This window comes from Amblyraja radiata, chromosome 18 (genome assembly GCF_010909765.2).
Source record: "Amblyraja radiata isolate CabotCenter1 chromosome 18, sAmbRad1.1.pri, whole genome shotgun sequence".
Lineage (NCBI taxonomy): Eukaryota > Metazoa > Chordata > Chondrichthyes > Rajiformes > Rajidae > Amblyraja > Amblyraja radiata.
Genome location: NC_045973.1, coordinates 39,665,008 through 39,686,861, shown reverse-complemented (window position 1 = coordinate 39,686,861; position 21,854 = coordinate 39,665,008). Strand labels below are relative to the sequence as shown.

At 43.4% G+C, this 21,854-nt stretch overlaps 1 protein-coding gene across 3 annotated transcripts in view; it reads left to right on the top strand.

Annotated features, from left to right (window-relative positions):
• fbln2 (fibulin 2) overlaps window positions 1-21,854 on the top strand; it is a 224,809-nt gene that overhangs the window by 145,988 nt on the left and 56,967 nt on the right. For all 3 annotated transcript variants that reach the window (XM_033037199.1, XM_033037197.1, XM_033037198.1), the window contains 3 exons: window positions 5,965-6,171; window positions 17,530-17,619; window positions 18,532-18,633. In XM_033037199.1, coding sequence (XP_032893090.1) covers window positions 5,965-6,171; window positions 17,530-17,619; window positions 18,532-18,633 — 399 coding nt within the window. The remainder of the gene's footprint in view (window positions 1-5,964; window positions 6,172-17,529; window positions 17,620-18,531; window positions 18,634-21,854) is intronic.

The following is a 21,854-nucleotide window of genomic DNA, read 5'->3' as shown; positions in this document are numbered from 1 at the left end:
CCCCGGGATAATTGTAAATTTTTTGTTTCAGTTTAGTTTAGAGATACAGCGCAGAAACAGGCCCTTCGGCCCATGGAGTCCGCACCAACCAGCAATCCCCGCACATTAACACTACCCTACACACACTAGGAGCAATTTTACACTTATACCCAGCCAATTAACCTACAAACCTGTACATCTTTGGAATGTGGGAGGAAACCAAAGATCTCGGAGAAAACCCATGCAGGTCACGGGGAGGACGTACAAACTCCATACAGACAGCACCCGTAGACGGGATCGAACCCGGGTCTCTGGCACTGCAAGCGCTGTAAGGCAGCAACTCTACCTCTGCGCCACCGTGCCGCCCTGTCCCTAGTGTGTGTCGGATAGCGTTAGTGTACGGGGATCTCTGGTCGGCACAGACTCAGTGGGCCAAAGGGCCTGTTTCCGCGCTATATCACTAAAAACTAAACTAAACCATCTAAGTCAGACAATTCCGGACCATCACAGAAAATATATATATTTAAATTAATAAGCAATAAAACAGAAATTCATCTTCCATTGCACATATTAAATTTGTGACAAATTATGAGCCCTGTTTTATTGAAATTAATAGAGCTGAGTTTCATAAAGAGATTTTTCATGCAAACATAACTACAAATAAAAATGTCTGACTTTTCCGCATGAGAAGAAAAAAGTTGGGTTGTAATTGTATTTGGAGATATTGTGCCTCTTGATTGTGTTGTTAAACTAGGGGCATAGTTAACAACACAGATGGCCCTTCTTTGGATGCCAAGAAAAACGTGTTGGAAACAATAGTTTGGCTCTGATTTTAGTTTGAAAGTAATGAAAAGAAATGGACATTACTGGATGTTGGCAGAAGCCTTCTATCAAGTTCCTGTTGCCAGTGGAAAATTGGCTTTGATGTCGTTTACATTCATTCTGGCAGTATGGGCAAATATAAAATGAACAGAGGGGCACATTCTGAACACGTTTTTTTTTTCCATCATCTGGAAAATATAAAATGCAATAAAGTTGAGCGGCTTTTGAGAAGGTGCTGAAATTAACTGACAGTTGCAAATGTGTACAGATGAAAAGATACATAGACTCTAGATGCCGTGAAAATTAAGCATTTTAACTGAAACTGACAAAGTTTTCATTCAGTAATCTGGAACCAAGGGTTAAAGACATGAACTTTTTATGGTGCCATTATTTTAAAAGGCTTTTCATTAAATATTTAAAAATATGACGCATGCATGGCTTAATGTTAAATGTAACCTAAATAATAACAATGATATGTTGTATTGAACAGGAATGCCAATTAATGATAAGATACAGCTTCTGAGGACAGTTTGCAAATGTTGATGTGTAAGCTGCATCAATCTTTGGCTAATAAAGATAGTTTGCAATACAATAAACCCTCGCAACAATTGACCACGGTGGGGGGTGGGGGTGGTGTCCATTATTGCCACATGTCCGCTATAACAGGGTGCGGGGGGTCAATATTAATGTTTAACCCAATATCGAGTGGGAAGAAACATGGTGTCGGGGGTGGGTTAAACCAGTGGGAATTCACAAACCGTGAAGCCGCAAAGATCCCAGGCCCACACGCGCTGAGCCGTGAACTTTAGGCCACCGAGTCTGTGCCGACTGGCAATCACCCGTACACTAGTTCTATCTTACACACTAGGGATCATTAACCCACAAATCTGCACGTCTTTGGAGTGAGGGAGAAAACCGAGCACCCGGAGAAAACCCACGCGGTCACAGGGAGAACATACAAACTCCGTACAGAGAGCACCCGTGGTCAGGATCAAACCCGGGTCTCAGGCGCGGTGAGGCAGCAACTCTGCCACTGTCCCACTGTACAGAAGCTTGAAAGCAACCACCACCAGACTCAGGAACAGCTCCCTCCTCTCTGTTATCAGGCTTCTGAATGGTCCTTCCCGAAGCTAGGCCATGGTCTGATTCACCTCCACCCCTTAGAGGACATCAGCTTTGTCTATTGAACTGATGCCCTACAATGATGACTATATTCTGCGCTCTATATCTTTCACTTTGCTCTACCTATTGTACTTGAGTTTGACCTGATTATATTTATGCATACTATTATGTGATCTGGTTGGATAGCACGCAAATCACAGCTTATCTGAAGCTCGATACATGTGGGAATGTTAAACCTAAACCTAGGTGTGGCTGCCTGAGGGATCTGTTCCTGTTTAGTTTAGTTTAGAGATACAGCGCGGAAACAGGCCCTTCAGCCCACTGAGTCCATGCCGAACCAGCGATCCCCGCATACTAACGCTGTCCTACTAACGAGGGCCAATTTAAACCTAGCCGATTAACCTACAAACCTGTACGTCTTTGTAGTGTGGGAGGAAACCGAAGATCTCAGAGAAAACCCACGCAGATCACGGGGAGAACGTACAAACTCAGTATAGACAGCACCCGTAGCCGGGATCTCTGGCGCTGTGAGCGCTGTAAGGCAGCAACTCTACCGCTGCGCTAACTGTTCTATGTACTATTCCACTGGGGAAGTTGTTGGGGCAGGCATTAGATATTAACCATTGTATCGTGTACTGAACTCACCATTTTCCTGGCAAGGAAATCGCTGTCAAAACATGGAGGACACACATACAATTTCTTCGCGGCCGCGTGTGCCTGCGTGTATACACGCGAGGCTTCGGCCGTGGGCCGTGTGGACGGTAACATCGGGAGCTGACCTGGTTAGTGACTGACTTCGAACTCCAGCAACAGCAGGTTCGTCCGCCCCGAATCGTGGGGCTTGAATCGGCCCGTTCACGGGGTCTTCCATCTCCCGGCGAGGGCTTCAACATCGAGAGCCTCCCATCGCCTCGACGCAGCAATTTGATCGCGGGGCGATGGAAGATCCCGGCTGTGCCGGGCCAGGCGATGAAAAGCCCCACGAACGAGCCAATTCAACCTGCGCTCTATGATCTCCCTGTTTGGAGTTTTTAATAATCCTAACATCAGATGGGAGCGTCGCCCCCAGGCCCACAGCCAGCCCAATCGATTTGTCAGCGATTACAAGCGACTAGCCATTGCCACATGGTCGTGAGTAGTCTCCTCAAGTCGCCTAAAGACTCGTAACGTTTTCCTGGTTGCCACTGGATTTTGAAATGTTTCAAAACTTTTTGGCGACTGTGGGCTTGATGTAACTTGACGTAGCTTGTATTCTCCTGTTGTCGGTGCTGTCGTGGGTTGTCGCCAGGTGACGTTGGTTGTCGCCGGGTGCTGACTTTGGTGAATTCCATTGGCGACTACCTACGTCAACCTATGTCAACCGGCGACAGGTATCGGCGACCGAATTGTCTTCAGTTGACTTCAGTTGGTCGTGGACGTAGGTTGACTTAGGTTGTCGGTAGCTTGTCATAGACATTGATGTGGGGGGTGGGGGTCCAGTCGCCGCTTTTTCGGCGATCTGCTACGACTGTGACAGACGGCAGCAGTAGCCAAGGTGGGACAGGCCCTTAAGTAACCTTTTAGTAGCCTTTAGTTGAGCCTATTATTCATCTTCACACAATCAGGTCCAGCAGAACCAATCCTGAGAGTTGTGTCACAGTGGGTACCCAGTACCCTCTCAGCCATTGAGCCCTGGTGACCAAGATGAAAGTCTCTACCAGCTGACCCCAATCCTGGACAGAATGATGCAATTAGTCACCAGCCCTTGTTTCTACATTTTATACCAGTATCGGCCAATGGATTAATAGACTCTTGTGGATTCCATCTGCAATGTTACTATATGAAGCAACTTTCAGAAGTCATAAGGTCATAAGTGATTGGAGCAGAATTAGGCCATTCGGCCCATCAAGTCTACCCCGCCATTCAATCATGGCTGATCTATCTCTCCCTCCTAACCCCATTCTCCTGCCTTCTCCCCATAATCCTCGACACCCGTACTAATCAAGAATCTATCTATCTCTGTTTCCACTTTGTATTTCTAAACTAAACTAAACTAAATTAAACTAAAGTAAACACTCGGTGGAAACAGACGGGGTGAACAGTGAGGATGTAACCATTCCATTTCCTACTGTTGTTACTGATATTTCCTATCTCTGCCTTAAGTCTCAATGTATCAGGTTAGTTTTAAGTGTAGGAAGGGACTGCAAATGCCGGTTCAAACCGAAGATAGAAACAAAATTCTGGAGTAACTCAGCGGATCAGGCAGCATCTCTGGAGAAATGGAATAGGTGACGTTTCGGGTCGAGACCCTTCTTCAGACCCTTAGTTTTAAGCACAGGAGCTTTTGTGGATTGGGACACTGGGGGAACAATCTTGGACTCATACAGAAAATGCATTCACCTATCAGGACGATGCCTTCATCTTCCACCAGCCTGTTTCAATCTGAAAGAGCTCAGGCCTTGAGAACATGCAATTGTTGATGACTTGAAGTCATCACATCCCATTGTGATGCTCGGCCTGAGTCTGTGGGTGCCTTACCCACAATTAAAATCAGTAACAACACTAGGAAACAGAGCTGTTACTGTTCACCACTTCTGTTTCTGTGTTTCGTTCAGTTTAGAGATACAGAGTGGAAACAGGCCCTTCGGCCCACCGAGTCCACACCAACCAGCGATCCCCACACATCAACACTATCCCACACACACTAAGGCAAATTTTACATTCATAACAAGCCGATTAACCTACGAACCTGTTACGTCTTTGGAGTGTGAGGGGAAACCAAAGATCACGGCGGAAACTCACGCAGGTTACGGGGCGAACGTACAAACTCCGTACAGACAGCACCCGTAGTAGGGATCGGACCGGGTCTCTGGTGCTGTAAGGCAGCAACTCTACCGCTGCACTGCCATGGGGAGAGTTAAAATTCCTTTCTACCCATTTGCAAGTGGCACGGGTCCAGAGTAAAAACTGACATGGATGCCGCAATGTAGAATTAAATTGCTAGAAATATTCTGAGACCATTGGATAACTGACATACAAAGTGGAAAATGTCACACTTCAGCTTGCCTGAGGATTGAGCTGAAGTACATTGTAGTGAATAGGAGCGAATGCTTCAGATGGCAGCTAAATGCACCAGCAAGTGTTCGTTATTAACATCGCGTGCTAAATAGAAACGTTTCATGATACTTGCTGGTTTAGTTTAGTCTAGTTTAGAGATACAGCGCAGAAACAGGCCCTTCGGCCCACCGTGTCCGCACCGACCAGCGATCCCCGCTCATTAACACTGCCCCGCCCACGCTGGGGAAAATGTTACATTTGTACATTTATACTAAGGCATTTATACATTTATACCAGGGCTACAAACCTGTACGTCTTTGGAATGTGGGAGGAACCCGAAGAGCTCGGAGAAAACCCACAGAGGTCATGGGGAGAACGTACAAACTCCGTACAGACTAGCAGCTGTAGTCAGGATTGAACCCGGGTCTCTGGCGCTGCAAGGCAGCAACTCTACCGCTGCGCCACCGTACCGCCCTGACATAAGTTTTTTTAAATTGGTTACACAGTTGCATTTATAAACCATGGTTTTTAGCATTAGCTAAATAAATATCATTTATAATAGCTACCTGTGAATCTTTCATATGTACAGACTGCCTGCTGTCATGCATTTATGTATAAACATAAATAAAGGTGACTTTCATATAACCATATAACAATTACAGTATGGAAACAGGCCATCTCGCCCCTTCTAGTCCGTGCCGAACACTTACTCTCACCTAGTCCCATCTACCTGCACTCAGACTATAACCCTCCATTCCTTTCCCGTCCATATGCCTATCCAATTTATTTTTAAATGATAAAATCGAACCTGCCTCCACCACTTCCACTGGAAGCTCATTCCACGCTTTCCTGAACTATTGCCTGTTCTAATGTGGCAGCTTGATCTGACCAAGACGTTGCCCAGAGTTTCACAGAAGATCTGTCGATAGTGTTGTTTAGCCCAGTTTTTGCGCATTTCCAGATGATGTTTGTGGAATAAATAATTGAAATGCACCTTTTATACAGTTTTAGAAACAGAAAGCCAGAAGGAATCGCATTCACTGACAGAGGCCGAGACTGCGTTTAACTTCATCATGGACAATGAACTAAGTGAATGCACGATGTATCCTGGACAATTGTGCCAGCATTTCTGCATCAAAACATTGGAGTCCTATGAGTGTACATGTTTCCCTGGATTTACCTTGCAAGAGGATGGACGCAGCTGCAAATCAGGTGAGAGCAAACTTATCTTCTCAAATTACCATGTATTTGCCTAATTCAAGAGTATGCCTTGTAAATCTAAATCTTATAACAAGAAGAGCCACTAGTGGATTGGAGGAGTGGGTGATGTTTCGGGTCGAGACCCTTCTTCAGTCTGAACGCCATTCTATTGAACCTTGAATTAGTTTTGTAAATTTCAATAAGATCATCTCTTGTTCTTCTAAACTCTTAAGAGTAAATACGCCTACTCATTCAATCCCTCCCCATATGACAAACCTGACACTCAGGAACCAAGCCACTGAAATCAATCCTTCTTTATCACAACTGTGTACAGTACAGGCATAGTCTCACCTCGCCCCTATATCATTGCAGTAAGATATTTTGGCTTCTGTTCTCAGATCCCTTTGCAATGGCAGTCAATATACCATAGATAGACACAAAATGATGGAGTAACACGGCGGGACAGGCAGCATCTGTGGATAGGAGGACCATTTTGACGTATGTTTCATGCACTTGTAGTCAATTTTCAATGATGTGCACAAGGACACAAATGTTCCATGTTGTATATGTTGAAAGGATGGAATGACTGGGCTTGTTTTCACTGGAATGTAGAAGGATGAGAGGGTATCTTATTGAAACATGTAAGATTATTAAGAGATTGGACATGCTAGAGGCAGGAAACATGATCCCGATGTTGGGGGCGTCCAGAACCTGGGGCCACAGTTTGAGAATTAGGGGTTTACCATTTAGAATGGAGATGAGGAAAAACATTTTCACCCAGAGAGTTGTGAATCTGTGGAATTCTCTGCCTCAGAAGGCAGTGGAGACCAATTATCTGGATGCTTTCAAGAGATAGAGCTCTTAAATATGGCGGAGTCAAGGGATATGGTGAGAAGGCAGGAACGGGGTACTGATTGTGGATGATCAGCCATGATCACAGTGAATGGCAGTGCTGGCTCGAAGGGCTGAATGGCCTACTCCTGCACCTCTTGTCTATTGTACGCGGATTTTTTCCAAGTTCTCACAATTGGAAAAAAATACTTTTTTGTTGGTTATGTGCATGAAAGTAAATGACCTCACATTTCACCCCAGTGTATGATACCTGCCATGTTCTTGTCTCATGCACCTCATTTAACTGAGAGCTTCTTTTATCAGTGGATGTATTTTTCATTTGGCTGAGAAAGGGTGCACAACTTGGTCTGGAGAGTGACTTGCGGATGGAGCACCAAGGCAAATTCCTTGTATGTGAATACTTGGCCAATAAACGTATTCATTCATTCATTCATTCATTCATTCATTCATTCATTCATTCATTCATTCATTCATTCGTATCACTCTATGACTCTGTGGTCTCCACTATTCCACTGAATGCTCGAATGGGAGGACTCTATAACAAGGTGCTGATGAGAACATATATTGATCATGTGTGGGAAGGACAGTCTTACTGTCCCACTTAGGCGACTTTTTAGGCGACTGCAGGAGATTATGTAGTCGCCACATGTTCGCCACATGTTCGCGGGTGGTTCCCGGGGAGTCGCCCTTCATGGTCGTGAGGAATTCCCGTATTCTGGGAACTAGTTGAAAAATTAGCGGTGACCAGAATGAAGTCGACATGGAGAGTAGCAAGAAATCTTGTGCTGTAGGCGGGTCACCAGGAGGTCGAAGGTTCTCGTAGGTTGTAGCAGGTGCTGACCGGTGAATTCCATTGGCTCATTGGGGGAAAAAAATGTAGGTAGTAGTTTTCAGAACCAAGGATAACCGACCGGTAATGTTAATGTCCGCCGAGCTTCACAGCCGTGTATATCTGGCTTTTTAAAAGTTGTCTCCACTCCTTCACTCCTTGTCCCTCCTTCTTCCCTCCTTCTCCCCCCTCCTCTCCCCCCCCCTTTATTAAAGGACTTACCGTACACTGTGCTTTAGCCGTCTTAATTACAGCGCCAACCTTCCTGTTCATCGTGGTGTGTGTCTGTATCACCTTGGCTTTGCACCGTGTAAATTTCACTCAGTCAGCGCTCCCCCCGCTTGCCCTGTCCCCTGCCTGCATAACGGGCTGGTGAAGGAAGCGATGTGTGTGTTTGTGTTCCAGACACACTCTGACAGTCGCCGTTCCAGTTGCCGGTTTTTCAGGCGGCTGCGGCAACTTGACAGTCGCCGGCAGTCGCCTGAAAAATCGCCTAAGTGGGACAGGCCGATTACTGTCTCCGACTACATTCTATCTCTGTCCCGCCCACTCCCCTGACATCAGACTGAAGAAGTGTCTCGACCCGAAACGTCACCCATTCCTTCTCTCCAGAGATGCTGCCTGTCACGCTGAGTTACTCAAGCATTTTGTGTCTACCATGGAACTACAGATGCTGGTTTAGAGATAAAATGCTGGAGCAACTGAGCGGGACAGGCAGCATCCTTGGAGAGAAGGAATGTGTGACATTTCGGGTCAAGACCCTTCTTCAGACCGAGAGTCAGTGGGGAGGGAGACATAGAGATATGGAAGGGTAAGGTGTGGAAAGGAGATATCAAAGGAGACGGTGATCAATGAAAATGTAGAATGGTTTATTGTTAGCGGAGGGGAAGGTGACAACGAGGCATACAATCAGTTACTCCAGCATTTTGTGGCTATATATTAATCAGGTATGTGCAGTCTGCAATTCCTTGAACCAGTGCTTCTGAAAATCAACGTCCTAAGACATTGTTTCTGTTTCTCTTTCCACAAATACTGAATGACCTACTGAGTATTTCCATCATTTCCTGATTTAAAAAAGTGCAAACTATGGGCCCGTGGATAAGTTCCACTCTGGATGATTGGTGTGAAAAGGATCTCATTAATGATATGCTGCCAAGTTTCTATGGACGGGCTTCTTCTTCTCATCGAGTCCATCCACACACAAGTTTAGAAGTTGTTCAGCCAGAGCTGAACACACGTCTCGGCATCTGCTCACATTGGTGTCTATCTTGTCGCTTCTTGTGCTTTTTGTGCGTGGTGGTGGAAAGACTGGTGGAAACGGCCGCGACGTGAACGTTCTTTCCTTGATCCCTACGGATGGGATGAGTCATGCAGCAAATTGAAGGATGTAGCATAAGTCAGCAATGTCGTGCTTTGCCTAGCTCACCCTTCACAAGCAGAGTCTTTGTGACAAGCAGAGCTTTGTGTGGCCGTGGATTCTTTCCTCCCATTCCTCCGCGCCGAACAACGATCCCCGCACGTTATCACTATCCTACACGCACTTTGGGTCAATTTGTACATTTACCAAGCCAATTAACCTACAAACCTGTACGTCTTTGGAGTGTGGGAGGACACCGAAGATCTCGGAGAAAATCCACGCAGGTCACAGGGAGAACTTACAAACTCCGTACAGACAGCACCTGTAGTCAGAATCGAACCCGGGTCTCTGGCACTTTAAGCGTGATAAAGCAGCATCTCTACCGCTACGCCTTATACTTTCACTAAGTCATGTTAGAAAGTTACAGGAGAAACGGCAGAGGAAATTTGGCAACTCTATTTCTGAAGATCATAAGAGGTAGGAGTAGGATTAGGCCATTCGGCCCATCAGGTGTACTCCGCTGTTCAATCATGGCTGATCCATTTCTCCCTCCTAACCCCATTCTCCTGCCTTCTCTCCATAACCTCAGACACCCGTACTAATCACAAATCTATCTATCTCTGCCTTAAATATATCCACTGTCTTTGTTTCCACAGCCTTCTGTGGCAATGAGTTCCACAGATTCACCACCCTCTGACTAAATAAATTCCTCATCTCCTTCCTAAAAGATCGTCCTTTAATTCTGACGCTGTCTATATTTCTATATGTCGGAAGAAGGGTCTGAAGAAGGGTCTCGACCCGAAACATCACCCATTCCTTCTCTCCAGAGATGTTGCCTGTCACGCTGAGTTACTCCAGCAGTCTGTGTCTATCTTCGGTTTAAACCAACATCTGCAGTTCCTTCCTACAATCATATTTCCCGACCTGACAACCCAATTTTCTGCCCTTTACTTTTCCAACATTGAAGGTATTGTCGTAAGTTTAGTCCAGGTTAAAATGAGTTAAAAAAAACCCTCAGATTTCTCTAAAACTGAGAATATTCAAAAATGATTGTCCACGAGAACTCTGTTTCAATGCCAGACAGATGGTAACAATTGAAAATGTGTGTTTCATCCCATTTAACTGCCTTTCCTTTCATGCTTTATGAAGTGAATGATTATGCGAAAGTACCGAGAAGGTCTGTCCCTTGTTTGTGGCTGGTTCAGATAACACATGAGGGAGGTGGCACAAGATTACAACATTCAATTAAGAGCCTGAACACATCAGCATCATGGCACAAAAAAATGTTTGGAATGTCACAATGCCAAACTGCTCTGTCTGAATCATGGCTTTCAACGCAACTGATGTACGATAAGATTCCTCTCCTTGCTTGGCTGTGATTTGTGAAGTTAATGTTTTAAGAGCAGTTCCATGTCGTTAGGGCTTGCAGGAGTTGATTACATCACTGAGTGGTGGAGAGTTCACTCAGGGCCGGCCAAGTTCAAACAAGAATTTGGCAGCTTTGTTTAGAAGCAGTGTGTGTGCATGTTTAGTTCAGCTTAGCTTCGAGATACAGCGTGGAAACAGGCCCTTCGGCCCACCGGGTCCGCACCGGCAAGCGATCCCCACACATAAACACTTGGCAATATTTTTTACATGTTTATACCAAGCCAATTAACCTACAAACCTGTACGTCTTTGGAGTGTAGGAGGAAACCGAAGATCTCGGAGAAAACCCATGCGGTCACGGGGAGAACGTACAAACTCCGTACAGACAGCACCCGTAGCCAAGATTGAACCCAGGTCCCTGGCGATGTCAGCGTTGTAAGGCAGCAACTCTACCGCTGCTCCACCATGACATATGTGCAGTTACAAACTTTAGAATATCCAATCGGGTGATCTAATACATTGTGTGAAAGGGTGGTGCAGATACAAAACTGTCACAGAGTCATAGAGTGATACAGTGTGGAAACGGGCCCTTCATAGACATAGAGTGATACAGTGTGGAAACGGGCCCTTCATAGACATAGAACGATACAGTGTGGAAACAGGCCCTCCATAACATAGAGTGATACAGTGTGGAAACAGGCCCTTCGGCCCAACTTGCCCACACCAGTCAACATGTCCCAGCTACACTGGTCGCCTTTGGTCCATATCTCTCCAAACCTGTCCTATCCATGTACCTGTCGAAATGTTTCTTAAACATTGGGATAGTCCCAGCCTCAACTATCTCCTCTGGCAGCTTGTTCCAGACACCCACCACCCTTTGTGTGAAAAAGTTACCCCTCAGATTCCTCTTAAATTATTTTCCATTCACCTTTGTCCTCTGTTTCTCAATTCACCTGCTCTGGGCAAGAGACTCTGCCCGATCTGCTCCTCTCATGATTTTATACACCTCTATAAGATCACCCATCATCCTCCTGCGCTCCAAGGAATAGAGTCCCAGCCTACTCAACCTCTCCCTATTGCTCAGACCCTCTAGTTCTGGCAACATCATCATAAATCTTCTCTGCACCCTTTCTAGCTTGACACCAACTTTTCTATAACATGGTGCCCAGAACTGAACACAATACACAATTTAGCAAGCTCCATAACCTTCACACTGCAAACCAGGAAAGGGCAAATTGGCTGAACCACAGTAGTCTATTTTTGACATGAACAGTGGTGTTATAGATTTAATTGTCTGATTCTACGGTATAGGCTCATAATGGTAAAAGACCAATTTAAGACTATAGGAAATTCTTCTCAATACAAAGAATGACCAGTAATAACTGAAATATACTTTGAGGTACAAACAATAAAGTTGTTCAAAAATAATTTCAAGCTGCTGTTGGTGCTGGGGGCTGAGTTTGCTGGGCAGTTATTTTGACCGGAAGATGGCATGAAGGATCTTTGTATGTGTAGGAAGGAGCTGCAGATACTGGTGTACACCGGAGGTAGAAGATAGACACAAAATGCTGGCGTAACTCAGCAGAACAGGCAGCATTTCTGGAGAGATGGAATGGATGACGTCTCGGGTCGAGACCCTTCTTCAGTCTGAGAGTCAGGGGAGAGGGAGACACAGAGATAAGGAAGAGTAAGGTGTGAGAATGACATCAAAGGAGAGGTTGGTCTTAAAATTTAAATTAAATCAGATTCTCTCTGCAAAAATCATTATACTAAGCAAAAATTTTTTGAATTTGGTGATAAACCACACAAGCTACCTACACGTCAACTCCGCAAATTAGAGAATGACCGTACAATACACAAAATTAGATCAGAAAAAGGAGATCTGCTTACATTGCCTAAAGATATTAATGAAAGATTCTTACAATTCTACCAAACACTATACTCATCAAAAACAACAGCCGATCCTGCAAAGATGAAACGTTTTCTTGAGAATTGTAATCTCCCATTCCTTCATGAGGAGGAACAGGATGAATTAGGAGCAGAGATAACAACAAAAGACATCGTAGAGACTATTAAATCATTGAAAAGTGGAAAAACTCCTGGCCCGGACTGGTTTAGTAATGAATTTTATGAAAAATTTAATGATTTGATTTCTCCACGCTTACAAGCCCTTTATATTCAAGCATTTAAAGAACAGACTTTACCACAAACTCTTGCTGAATCAACTATTACATTAATTCCAAAAAAAGATAAAAATCTCGAGGGGCCTGTCCTACAGGGCAATAGCCCTTTTAAATACGGATCAGAAGATATTAGCTAAGACTTTCGCTCGCAGATTAACCTTGGTTATCGGTAAACTAATACATCCAGACCAAACTGGGTTTATATCTAAACGACACTCGTTATATAATTTGAGACGTTTGTTTAACATAATATATTCGCAGAGAATGCCAAATGAAGATCTAACAATTATTTCTCTAGATGCAGAAAAAGCTTTCGACCAAGTGGAATGGTCTTATCTTTTCACAGTGTTGGAAACATTTCAATTGGGAGAAAAATTTACTTTATGGGTGAAGCTTTTATACACTAATCTGACAGCTGGAATATTGACAAATCAAATGCTTTCACCTAAATTTTATTTATCTCCGGGTAACAGGGGAAATGTGCCCTTTCTCCAATGTTATTTGCTTTAGCCATAGAACCTCTTGCCGAGAGTATTAGGTCCCATTCAGGCAGTTATGGATACAATACCAAATATACCACCAATAAAAACTCGTTATATGCAGATGATGTACTTTTATACATTACTAATCCCCAAGTTAGTATTCCAAATGTTCTAAACATTATAGAACAATTTGGATCTTTCTCTGGATACAGAATAAATTGGAATAAAAGTGAAATCATGCCAATAAAAGAACAAGACCCTTCTCAACTCCAACAATTTCCTTTCAGAATCGTCACTGAAAAGTTCAGATATCTTGGAATTTATGTGACTAGAAAGTATTCCTCTCTGTTTAAAATAAACTTCCCACCATTAATCACTAAACTATATGCCTACATTCAATTTTGGAAAACACTGTCTATCTCCCTTATTGGTAGATTAAATGCCAACATTTTTGTCCTTGAGACTCTTGAAAGGCGCCCATAAAAAAATAAAATTTATTATTATTATAAAGATGATTTTCCTTCTGCAACTTTTATATTTATTTCAATCAATACCGATATATCTCCCTAAAAGCTTAAAATGTTTTTTGACTCTATTGTCACTAACTTTATTTGGGATTACAAAACCCATAGAATACACAAAAGACATTTGTGCAAATCCAAAGAAAATGGAGGATTAGCTCTACCTAACTTTCTTTTTTTCTACTGGGCAACTAATATTAAAAATATAACTTTCTGGTTGGACGATCCATGTCAACATGTAAATTGGTTAAAAATGGAGAGGGAAGATTGTTTGCCTTTTAGTATAGGCTCGATCCTCCTATCTCCAATACATTTGAATGTCAACGTAGGAGCAAAATCCGATAATACATAGTACTGTCCGTATCTGGAAACAGCTGAAATTCAGTCTTAAATTGAGAAACATGTCTCTCCTTCTTCCTATTGCAAACAATCCCTCGTTTAAACCGTCTACTTTAGATATGGTGTTTGTTCAATGGAAGAACCTGGGAATCAATACTGTGGGAGACCTCTATAAGAAGGGATTCTCTCTTCTTTTCAAGAACTGCAGGAGAAATATCGCTTGAATGCCAACAATTTTTTTAGATACCTTCAAATCTGAGATTATGTGAAAACATATACACAAGACTGTCCTCTCATGGGTCCAGATGTATTGGACAATTGTTTGAATAGACATGCCAATACAAGTAAGTTGATATCTTACATTTATAACACTCTTCTAAATATTGACACCCCACCTTCTGTGATTTATAGGCGAGCATGGGAGGACGAGCTGGGTTTACCCATTTCAATATATGGGAGGAAAGCCGACAATACATACATTACTGTTCTTTAAATGCCAGGCATTGCCTGATACAATTTAAAGCATTGCATAGGTTATACTACTCAAAGACCAAATTGAACAAGATCTTCCCAACTGTCTCCCTTCTCTGTGATAAATGTCACCTCCAAGAAGCTACCCTAACCCATTATTTTGTATCCTGTATAAAAATACAAAACTTCTGGATGGGAATATTCAATACCATTTCTAAAACACTCAAAATTCAATTGGAGTCAGATTCAAAATTAATAATATTAGGAATGTCAGAGGGCTGCCCTAAGTTAACGATATTCCAAAGACGTTTCCTTGACTGTGGTTTAATAACTGCAAAAAAACTTATACTTAAATTCTGGAAAAAGATAACAGTCCCCACAGTGAAGATGTGGATTACAGAAATGATCGAGACACTACATCTAGAAAAAATAAGGCTTGTTTTGTCTGACAAATCAGATCAATTTTCCAAAATATGGTCTCCTTTCATTGAATTTCTTCAACAACATAATGGTTGAACACAAATTCAAAACCGACGCTAGGATTGGGTGAGCGGGCGTAGGGAAGGGTAGTGGGATATATCTCCGCATTTTTTTTTCTCACTTCTTCGTTAGTTCAGGGGTTTTTCTTTTTTCTTTTTCGTATCTTTTTTGAAATTCTTTCTTTTCTTTTTCCTTTTTTCTTCCTTTCCCTTCTTTCCTTTTTTCTTTTTTTCCGATTTACTTATTAGTTTATAAGATGTTAAAACTGAAGCTGTATGAAAATTGTATAATTGTTATGTCGATTATTTTCTCCTTGTACAATTGCTTCTAAAAAAAGGAGAGGTTGGTCAAGGAAAATGTAGAATAGATCATTGTTAGCTAGGAGAAGGTGACAACGAAGCAAACAGAGATAACATTTAATCAGGTGGTCAGTCAGACTGGTTGTAGAACTAGGAAGGGGAGGGATGAAGAGAGAGGGAAAGCAAGCGCTACTTGAAGTTAGAGAAGTCAATGTTCAAACCGCTGGGGTGTAAACTGCCCAAGTGAAATATGAGATCCTCTTCCTCCAATTTGTGCTGGGTCTCACTCTGACAATGGAGGAGGCCCAGAACAGAAAGGTCAGTGTGAGAATGGGAAGGGGGAGGATTATTCTTGTGCACTATTATCTTATGATACCCTTACTGCGCTATAGGAGAAAACAAACTGTGAAACCATGTTGCTAAATCCTCATGAACACTAATGTCTTGAGGTCCCACATTGGAAAGTTAAGTGCATGAACTTTCAAAAGAACTCACAAAATCTTGGTCTATTTTGCAATTTTCCTTCCTCTTCATCTGGAAGAAATCATCCGTGGAGGCATATTATTCTTGAATCTGAAACTATTGTAACAATGACTCATATTTTCTAAGCGATTTCCATCTGTTTTTCAAAAACCTGAAATATTTGCATTCTTTGCTTTTTCGTGGCCCGGTTACACATAGTATGCTGCAAGTCTTCAAGTGTAAAATGTGGATTGCCGTTTGTTTACAATGGCGGAAGCAGCTAGTGGATTTTACCACGAAACATATTTTTATTGCCAGTCTTACAGTTTTACAATTCACCCATCGATAGTGATTTTCATCCTAATGCCGAATGTCCTGCCTGGATTTTGCCATCCTCCAATGTCATTTACTGTTCAGAATACATGGTGACGGCACATCTCTGAATCTGCTGTGATCCTACTTGAAAGGTGCAGATTGCAAGAATGAGTGTTTAGTTCTTGTTTCTCCATCTTCCTGCCAGCTTCATGGGGGGTCTCAACCAGAAACGTCAGTATAGAAGTGAGATCGACCGATTGACCAATTGGTGCCAGCACAACAACCTGGCTCTCAATATCAGTAAAACCAAGGAACTGATTGTGGACTTTGGAAGAGGAAGGATGAGGACCCACAATCCTGTTTATATCAATGGGATGATGGTGGAGAGAGTCAAAAAATTCAAATTCCTGGGCATGCTTATTTCCAAAGATCTCTCCTGGACCCAGCACACTAATGCAATTATAAAGAAAGCACAGCAGCGCCTCTACTTCCTGAGAAAACTACGGAGATTCTGTATGTCAATGAGGATTCTCCTGAATTTCTACAGGTGTATAGTAGAGAGCATTCTGACTGGTTGCATCGTGGCCTGGTTCGGCAACTTGAACGCCCAGGAGCGGAAAAGACTACAAAAAGTTGTGACCACTGCCCAGTCCTTCACCGGCTCTGACCTGCCCACCATCGAAGGGATCTATCGAAGTCGCTGCCTCAAAAATGCAGCCAACATCATCAGAGACCCACACCACCCTGGCCACATGCATTTTGTGTCTTATCCCCAACAAATTTCCAGCATCCATTTCCCACTCGGTTAAAATGTCCTCTAATCACGTGGGTACTAAATCTATGGAATAGAGGAGAAAAAGAAAATGTTTTGAAACATTAATTTTCTTTGGTGGTAATTGAACCTTTTTACATTCTTGTAACTTGCATATAGAGTAACGACAGCGTGGCTTAAACAGCCGCGGGACTTGCTAGCGCCCGCCGGGGGCTCCAACATCAAGACCTTACATCGCCCGGCGCGGCTTTAAATGGCTGCGGACTTGCTAGCGCCCGCCGGGGGCTCCAACATCAAGACCCGGAGCAGGGCCTTACATCGCCCGGCGCGGCTTTAAATGGCTGCGGACTTGCTAGCGCCCACCGGGGGCTTTGACTTTGACTTTGACATTGGGATAAGAATGGAGAGCAGGGGAGAGATAAGACTTTGCCTTCCATCACAGTGAGGAGGAGATTCACTGTGATGGATGTTTGTGTAGATTGTGTTGGTGTGTGTCTTGGTTCTTTTCTTGTATGACTGCAGAAACCAAATTTCGTTTGAACTTCATGTGAGGTTCAAATGACAAATAAATGGTATTGTATTGTATTGTATTGTATTGTATTGACAGGAGTTCATACTTCACTCTTTTTATTTTGAGACAGGATATGACGAAGAAGATAAAAGTTATATGGATGTGCAGACTTCCGAAGTACCACAGACTGTAACAACTGCTGAAGTGGATCGCTGTGGAGGTAGGCTTTTTAACCAGCAACTCTAGTTTGAAATTTGCTCTTGGAGGCAACTCTGCAGCCAAAGAAAAAGCTGCGACGCAGCCAAAATAGGCTTTTGTTTCATGGAGGCTGCAGGAGATGTGTCTGTTCAACACTCATCAGAGAAAAAATATTGTTTTTAAAAGTTGCCACAAAGATTAGACAAGGTTACACATAAAATTACAACGTCACCTTTTTCCTTCCATTTGGGGAGCTCAGAGATGGACATTTAGATGTTGCAGATTCAGTCGTGGGGGTGGCTCGGGTTGTTGAGAACAAAAGGGGCCCCAGTGTGGGGGGATGTTAACAAAGGGGGCCCCAGTGTACACTGCAAGGGCCAGGAAGCGAGCGGGTAAGATCATCTCTAACCCCTCTCACACTGGCCACAAACTCTTTGAATCACTTCCCTCTGGAAGGCGACTCCGGACTGTCAAAGCTGCCACAGACAGACATAAAAACAGCTTTTTTTTTTCCACGAGTAGTAGCTCTACTCAATAACCAAAAATCTGTAGCCGCCTTTTGTTCTGGTATTTTATTTAATTCACATGTTTAATCACTAATGTTTTATTATTAATGTTTAATGTATCATTCCTAACTGTCACTGTATGTTGTTGTCACTTGCGAGTGGAGCATCAATGCAAATTCATTGTATGTGTATGGCCAATAAACTTTTTCATTCATTCATGCATTCATGCTATTCTGAAAATGTCCAGCACTAATTAACGTTGTTGCAGATTGCTCTTGGTTAAATACCATATATGATTATGACGATCATCGCCACAATAAACGACCTAACAGAAGAGAGTTTTCATTTGAGGAATTCTGATGATGGTTGGAGTTTATTTATTTGTTTGTCTGTTTGGTCTAATGTTAAAATGAAGCTTCTTTACACAGATGCCAGCCCGTGCATGCACTACTGCTCTCAAGTTGGAAAGGATATTATTTGCTCCTGTTTCTCCGGGTATAGACTGATGACAGACCAAACCTCTTGTGAAGGTAACACGCATGTTTACTCTCTTAAAAATATTTTTAAAAAAACAAAAGATTAGTCAATTTGAAGTATTAAGTCATTGGCATTCATATTCTATGCATAAATATGTTTTAGACCGCATCTAAGAATGGAATTGGAATGCAGAATCAAGTATATTGCATTCCAATTCCATGATGCCCATGAGACCACCTGATATGTGAAATGGTGTTAATCAATGAAAAAGGCACAATCAATATCTCTTGAATAATTTTTTTATTGGCATATACCGTGTATGAATGATAGCAACCTCAAATAATGGAAGAGGCCTTCAGCTCAAGGGCAAAGACCCAATGCTATTGAACCAGCCTTCGGCCCAACTTGCCCACGCTGACCAACATGTCCCAACTCCTTATGTTTGGTCCATATCCCTCTGAACCCAACCTATCCATGCGCCTGTCCTAAACGTTGCAGTAGTCCCTGCCTCAACTATCTCCTGCAGCAGCTCGTTCCATACACCCACCACCCTTTGTGAAAAATGTTGCCCCTCAGTTTCCTATTAAATCTTTCCCCCCCCTCATCTTAACCCTATATCTTCTGGTTCTCTTTTCCTCCTACTCTGGGCAAAAGTGCATCTATCTGATCTATTCCTCTGATGATTTTGTACACCCCTATTAGATCATTCCTCATCCTTGTGCACTCCAAGGGATAAAATCCTAGCCTGCTTAACCTCGCCCGATAGCACTGACCCTCGAGCCATGGTAACATCCCCGTAACCCTTCTCTACAACATCTTTCCTATAACATGGTGATCAAAACTGAACACAATACTCTAAATGTGGTTCCACTAATGTCTTATATTACTGTGACATGACCTCCAAACTTCTATACAATACTCTGATTGATGAAGGCCAATGTTTTTTTGACTTTTTGACCACCCTATCTACCTGCGACTCCATCTTCAAGGAACCATGCACCTGTACTCCTAGATCCCTCTGCTCCACAGAACTCCCCAGAGCCCTGCCATTCACAGTGTAGGTCCTGCCCATGTTAGACTTCCAAGAATTCAATATGTCACATTTCTCTGCATTATATTCCATCAACCATTCCTCAACCCAACTGGCCAATTGATCCAGATCCTGCAGCAATTTTTGACAACCACCTTCACTTTCTGCATTACCACCCACTTGCAAACATTTGCAAACTTGCTAGATACAAGATACAAGATACATGTATTTGTCACATGTGGCAGTTGGCACAGTGAAATGTGATCACCATACAGTCACATAATAAAATAAAGAACACAACACACGATAGAGTTCAACATAAAACATCCCCACACAGCAGAATCAAAGGTTTCCCACTGTGAGGAAAGGCACCAAAGTCAGTCATCTTCCTCTGATGTTCACCCGTGGTCAGGGACTCCGGAGCCCTCCGCAGTCGCCGCTATGGGCAGCCCGCCGCTCAGGCCCACTCGCCGGGATGTTAGAACTCCGACGTCATGCCTTGTACATTCTCATCCAAATCATTGATATAGACGACAAACAGCAATGGGCACAGCACCAAACCCTGAGACCCACCACTAGTCGCAGGCCTCCAGTCCGAAAAACAACCTTCCACTATCACCCTCCATCGAGCCAAATTTCTATCCATTCAGCTATCTCTTCTCGGATCCCATGCGATTTAACCTTCCAGAGCAGCCTATCATGCGGAACCTTGTCAAATCCTTTGCTGAAGTTCATATATGCAACATCAACATTTTTGGTCACATCTTCAAAAGACTCGATGAGATTTGTGGCACGGCCTCCCACATATAAAACTGTGCTGACTATCCTGAATCAGCCTTTGCCCATCCAGATGCAACCATAGATGTTAGGCTCATTGGCCTGTAGTTCCCAGGCTTTTCCCTGCAGCCCTTCTTAAATAGACAACACATTTGCCACTCTCCAGTCTTCCAGCACCTCGCCCGTATTTAATGACAGCTCTTAAATCTTAGCCAGGGCACCTGTAATTTCCTCTCTAGCTTCCCACAATGTCCACTGGTGTACAGTATCTGATCAGGATAATCCCAGGAGATTTGTCCACCTTCATACATGCCAGCACCTTCAGCACCTCGTATACCGTAACACTGACTGCTCTCAAGACACTTCCATTGAGTTCCTCAGTCCTCATGTCTTCCGCCTTGGTAAAAACAGAGGAGAAATACTCAGTGAGGACCTTCCCATCTCTTGTCACTCCACGCAGACTTGACTGCTTTGGTTCTTGAGGAGTCCTACTCTCTCTCTGGTGACCATTTTCCTTTTATATTCTTATAAAATCTTCTGGGATTATCCTTAATATTATCTGTCAGAGCCATCTCCTGTACCCTTTTTACCCTCCTGATATCCTTTCTTAGATTGTTCCTCAGTTCCGGAAACTCCTACAGGGCTACACGTTATTGTAGCTGCTTGTACCCGCTCCATCCCTGCTCCATAATCTTAGAAACATAGAAACATAGAAAATAGGTGCAGGAGGAGGCCATTCGGCTCTTCGAGCCAGCACCGCCATTCATTGTGATCATGGCTGATCGTCCCCTATCAATAACCCGTGCCTGCCTTCTCCCCATATCCCTTGACTCCACTAGCCCCTAGAGCTCTATCTAACTCTCTCTTAAATCCATCCAGTGACTTGGCCTCCACTGCCCTCTGTGGCAGGGTATTCCATAAATTCACAACTCTCTGGGTGAAAAAGTTTTTTCTCGCCTCAGTCTTAAATTACCTCCCCTTTATTCTAAGAGGGAGGTCTTGACCAGAGCCTCACTTTACCTTGTCATCCAAGCTTCCTTACACTTGCCTGCCCTGCCCTTCACTCCAACAGGAACATACATTTCCTGGACTCTTGTCAACACTCTTTTAAAATCATTCCACTTTCCTGAAGTTCCTTTTCCATCAAACAACCTGCTCCAATCAACTTGAGTGAGTTCCTGTCTAATACTTTTAGTGTTGTTCTTGCCCCAGTTCAGAACTTTAACCTGTGGGCCAGCCCCGTCTCTTCCCATAACTATCTTAATCCTAATAGATCAGTGGTCGCTGATTTCTGTAATGGCTAAAACGTCCCAGTCGCACGGACCTATCCACACCCTGAGTTCACTCGCCTTTCCCGAAAGGGCCTCTTGCATTAAAATAAGTGCAGTTTAAAGCAACAGCCCATCCTCGCTCACCACCTTTCTCCTGCCTATTCTGTCCACTAACCTTTCTCTCATCACTCTCCAC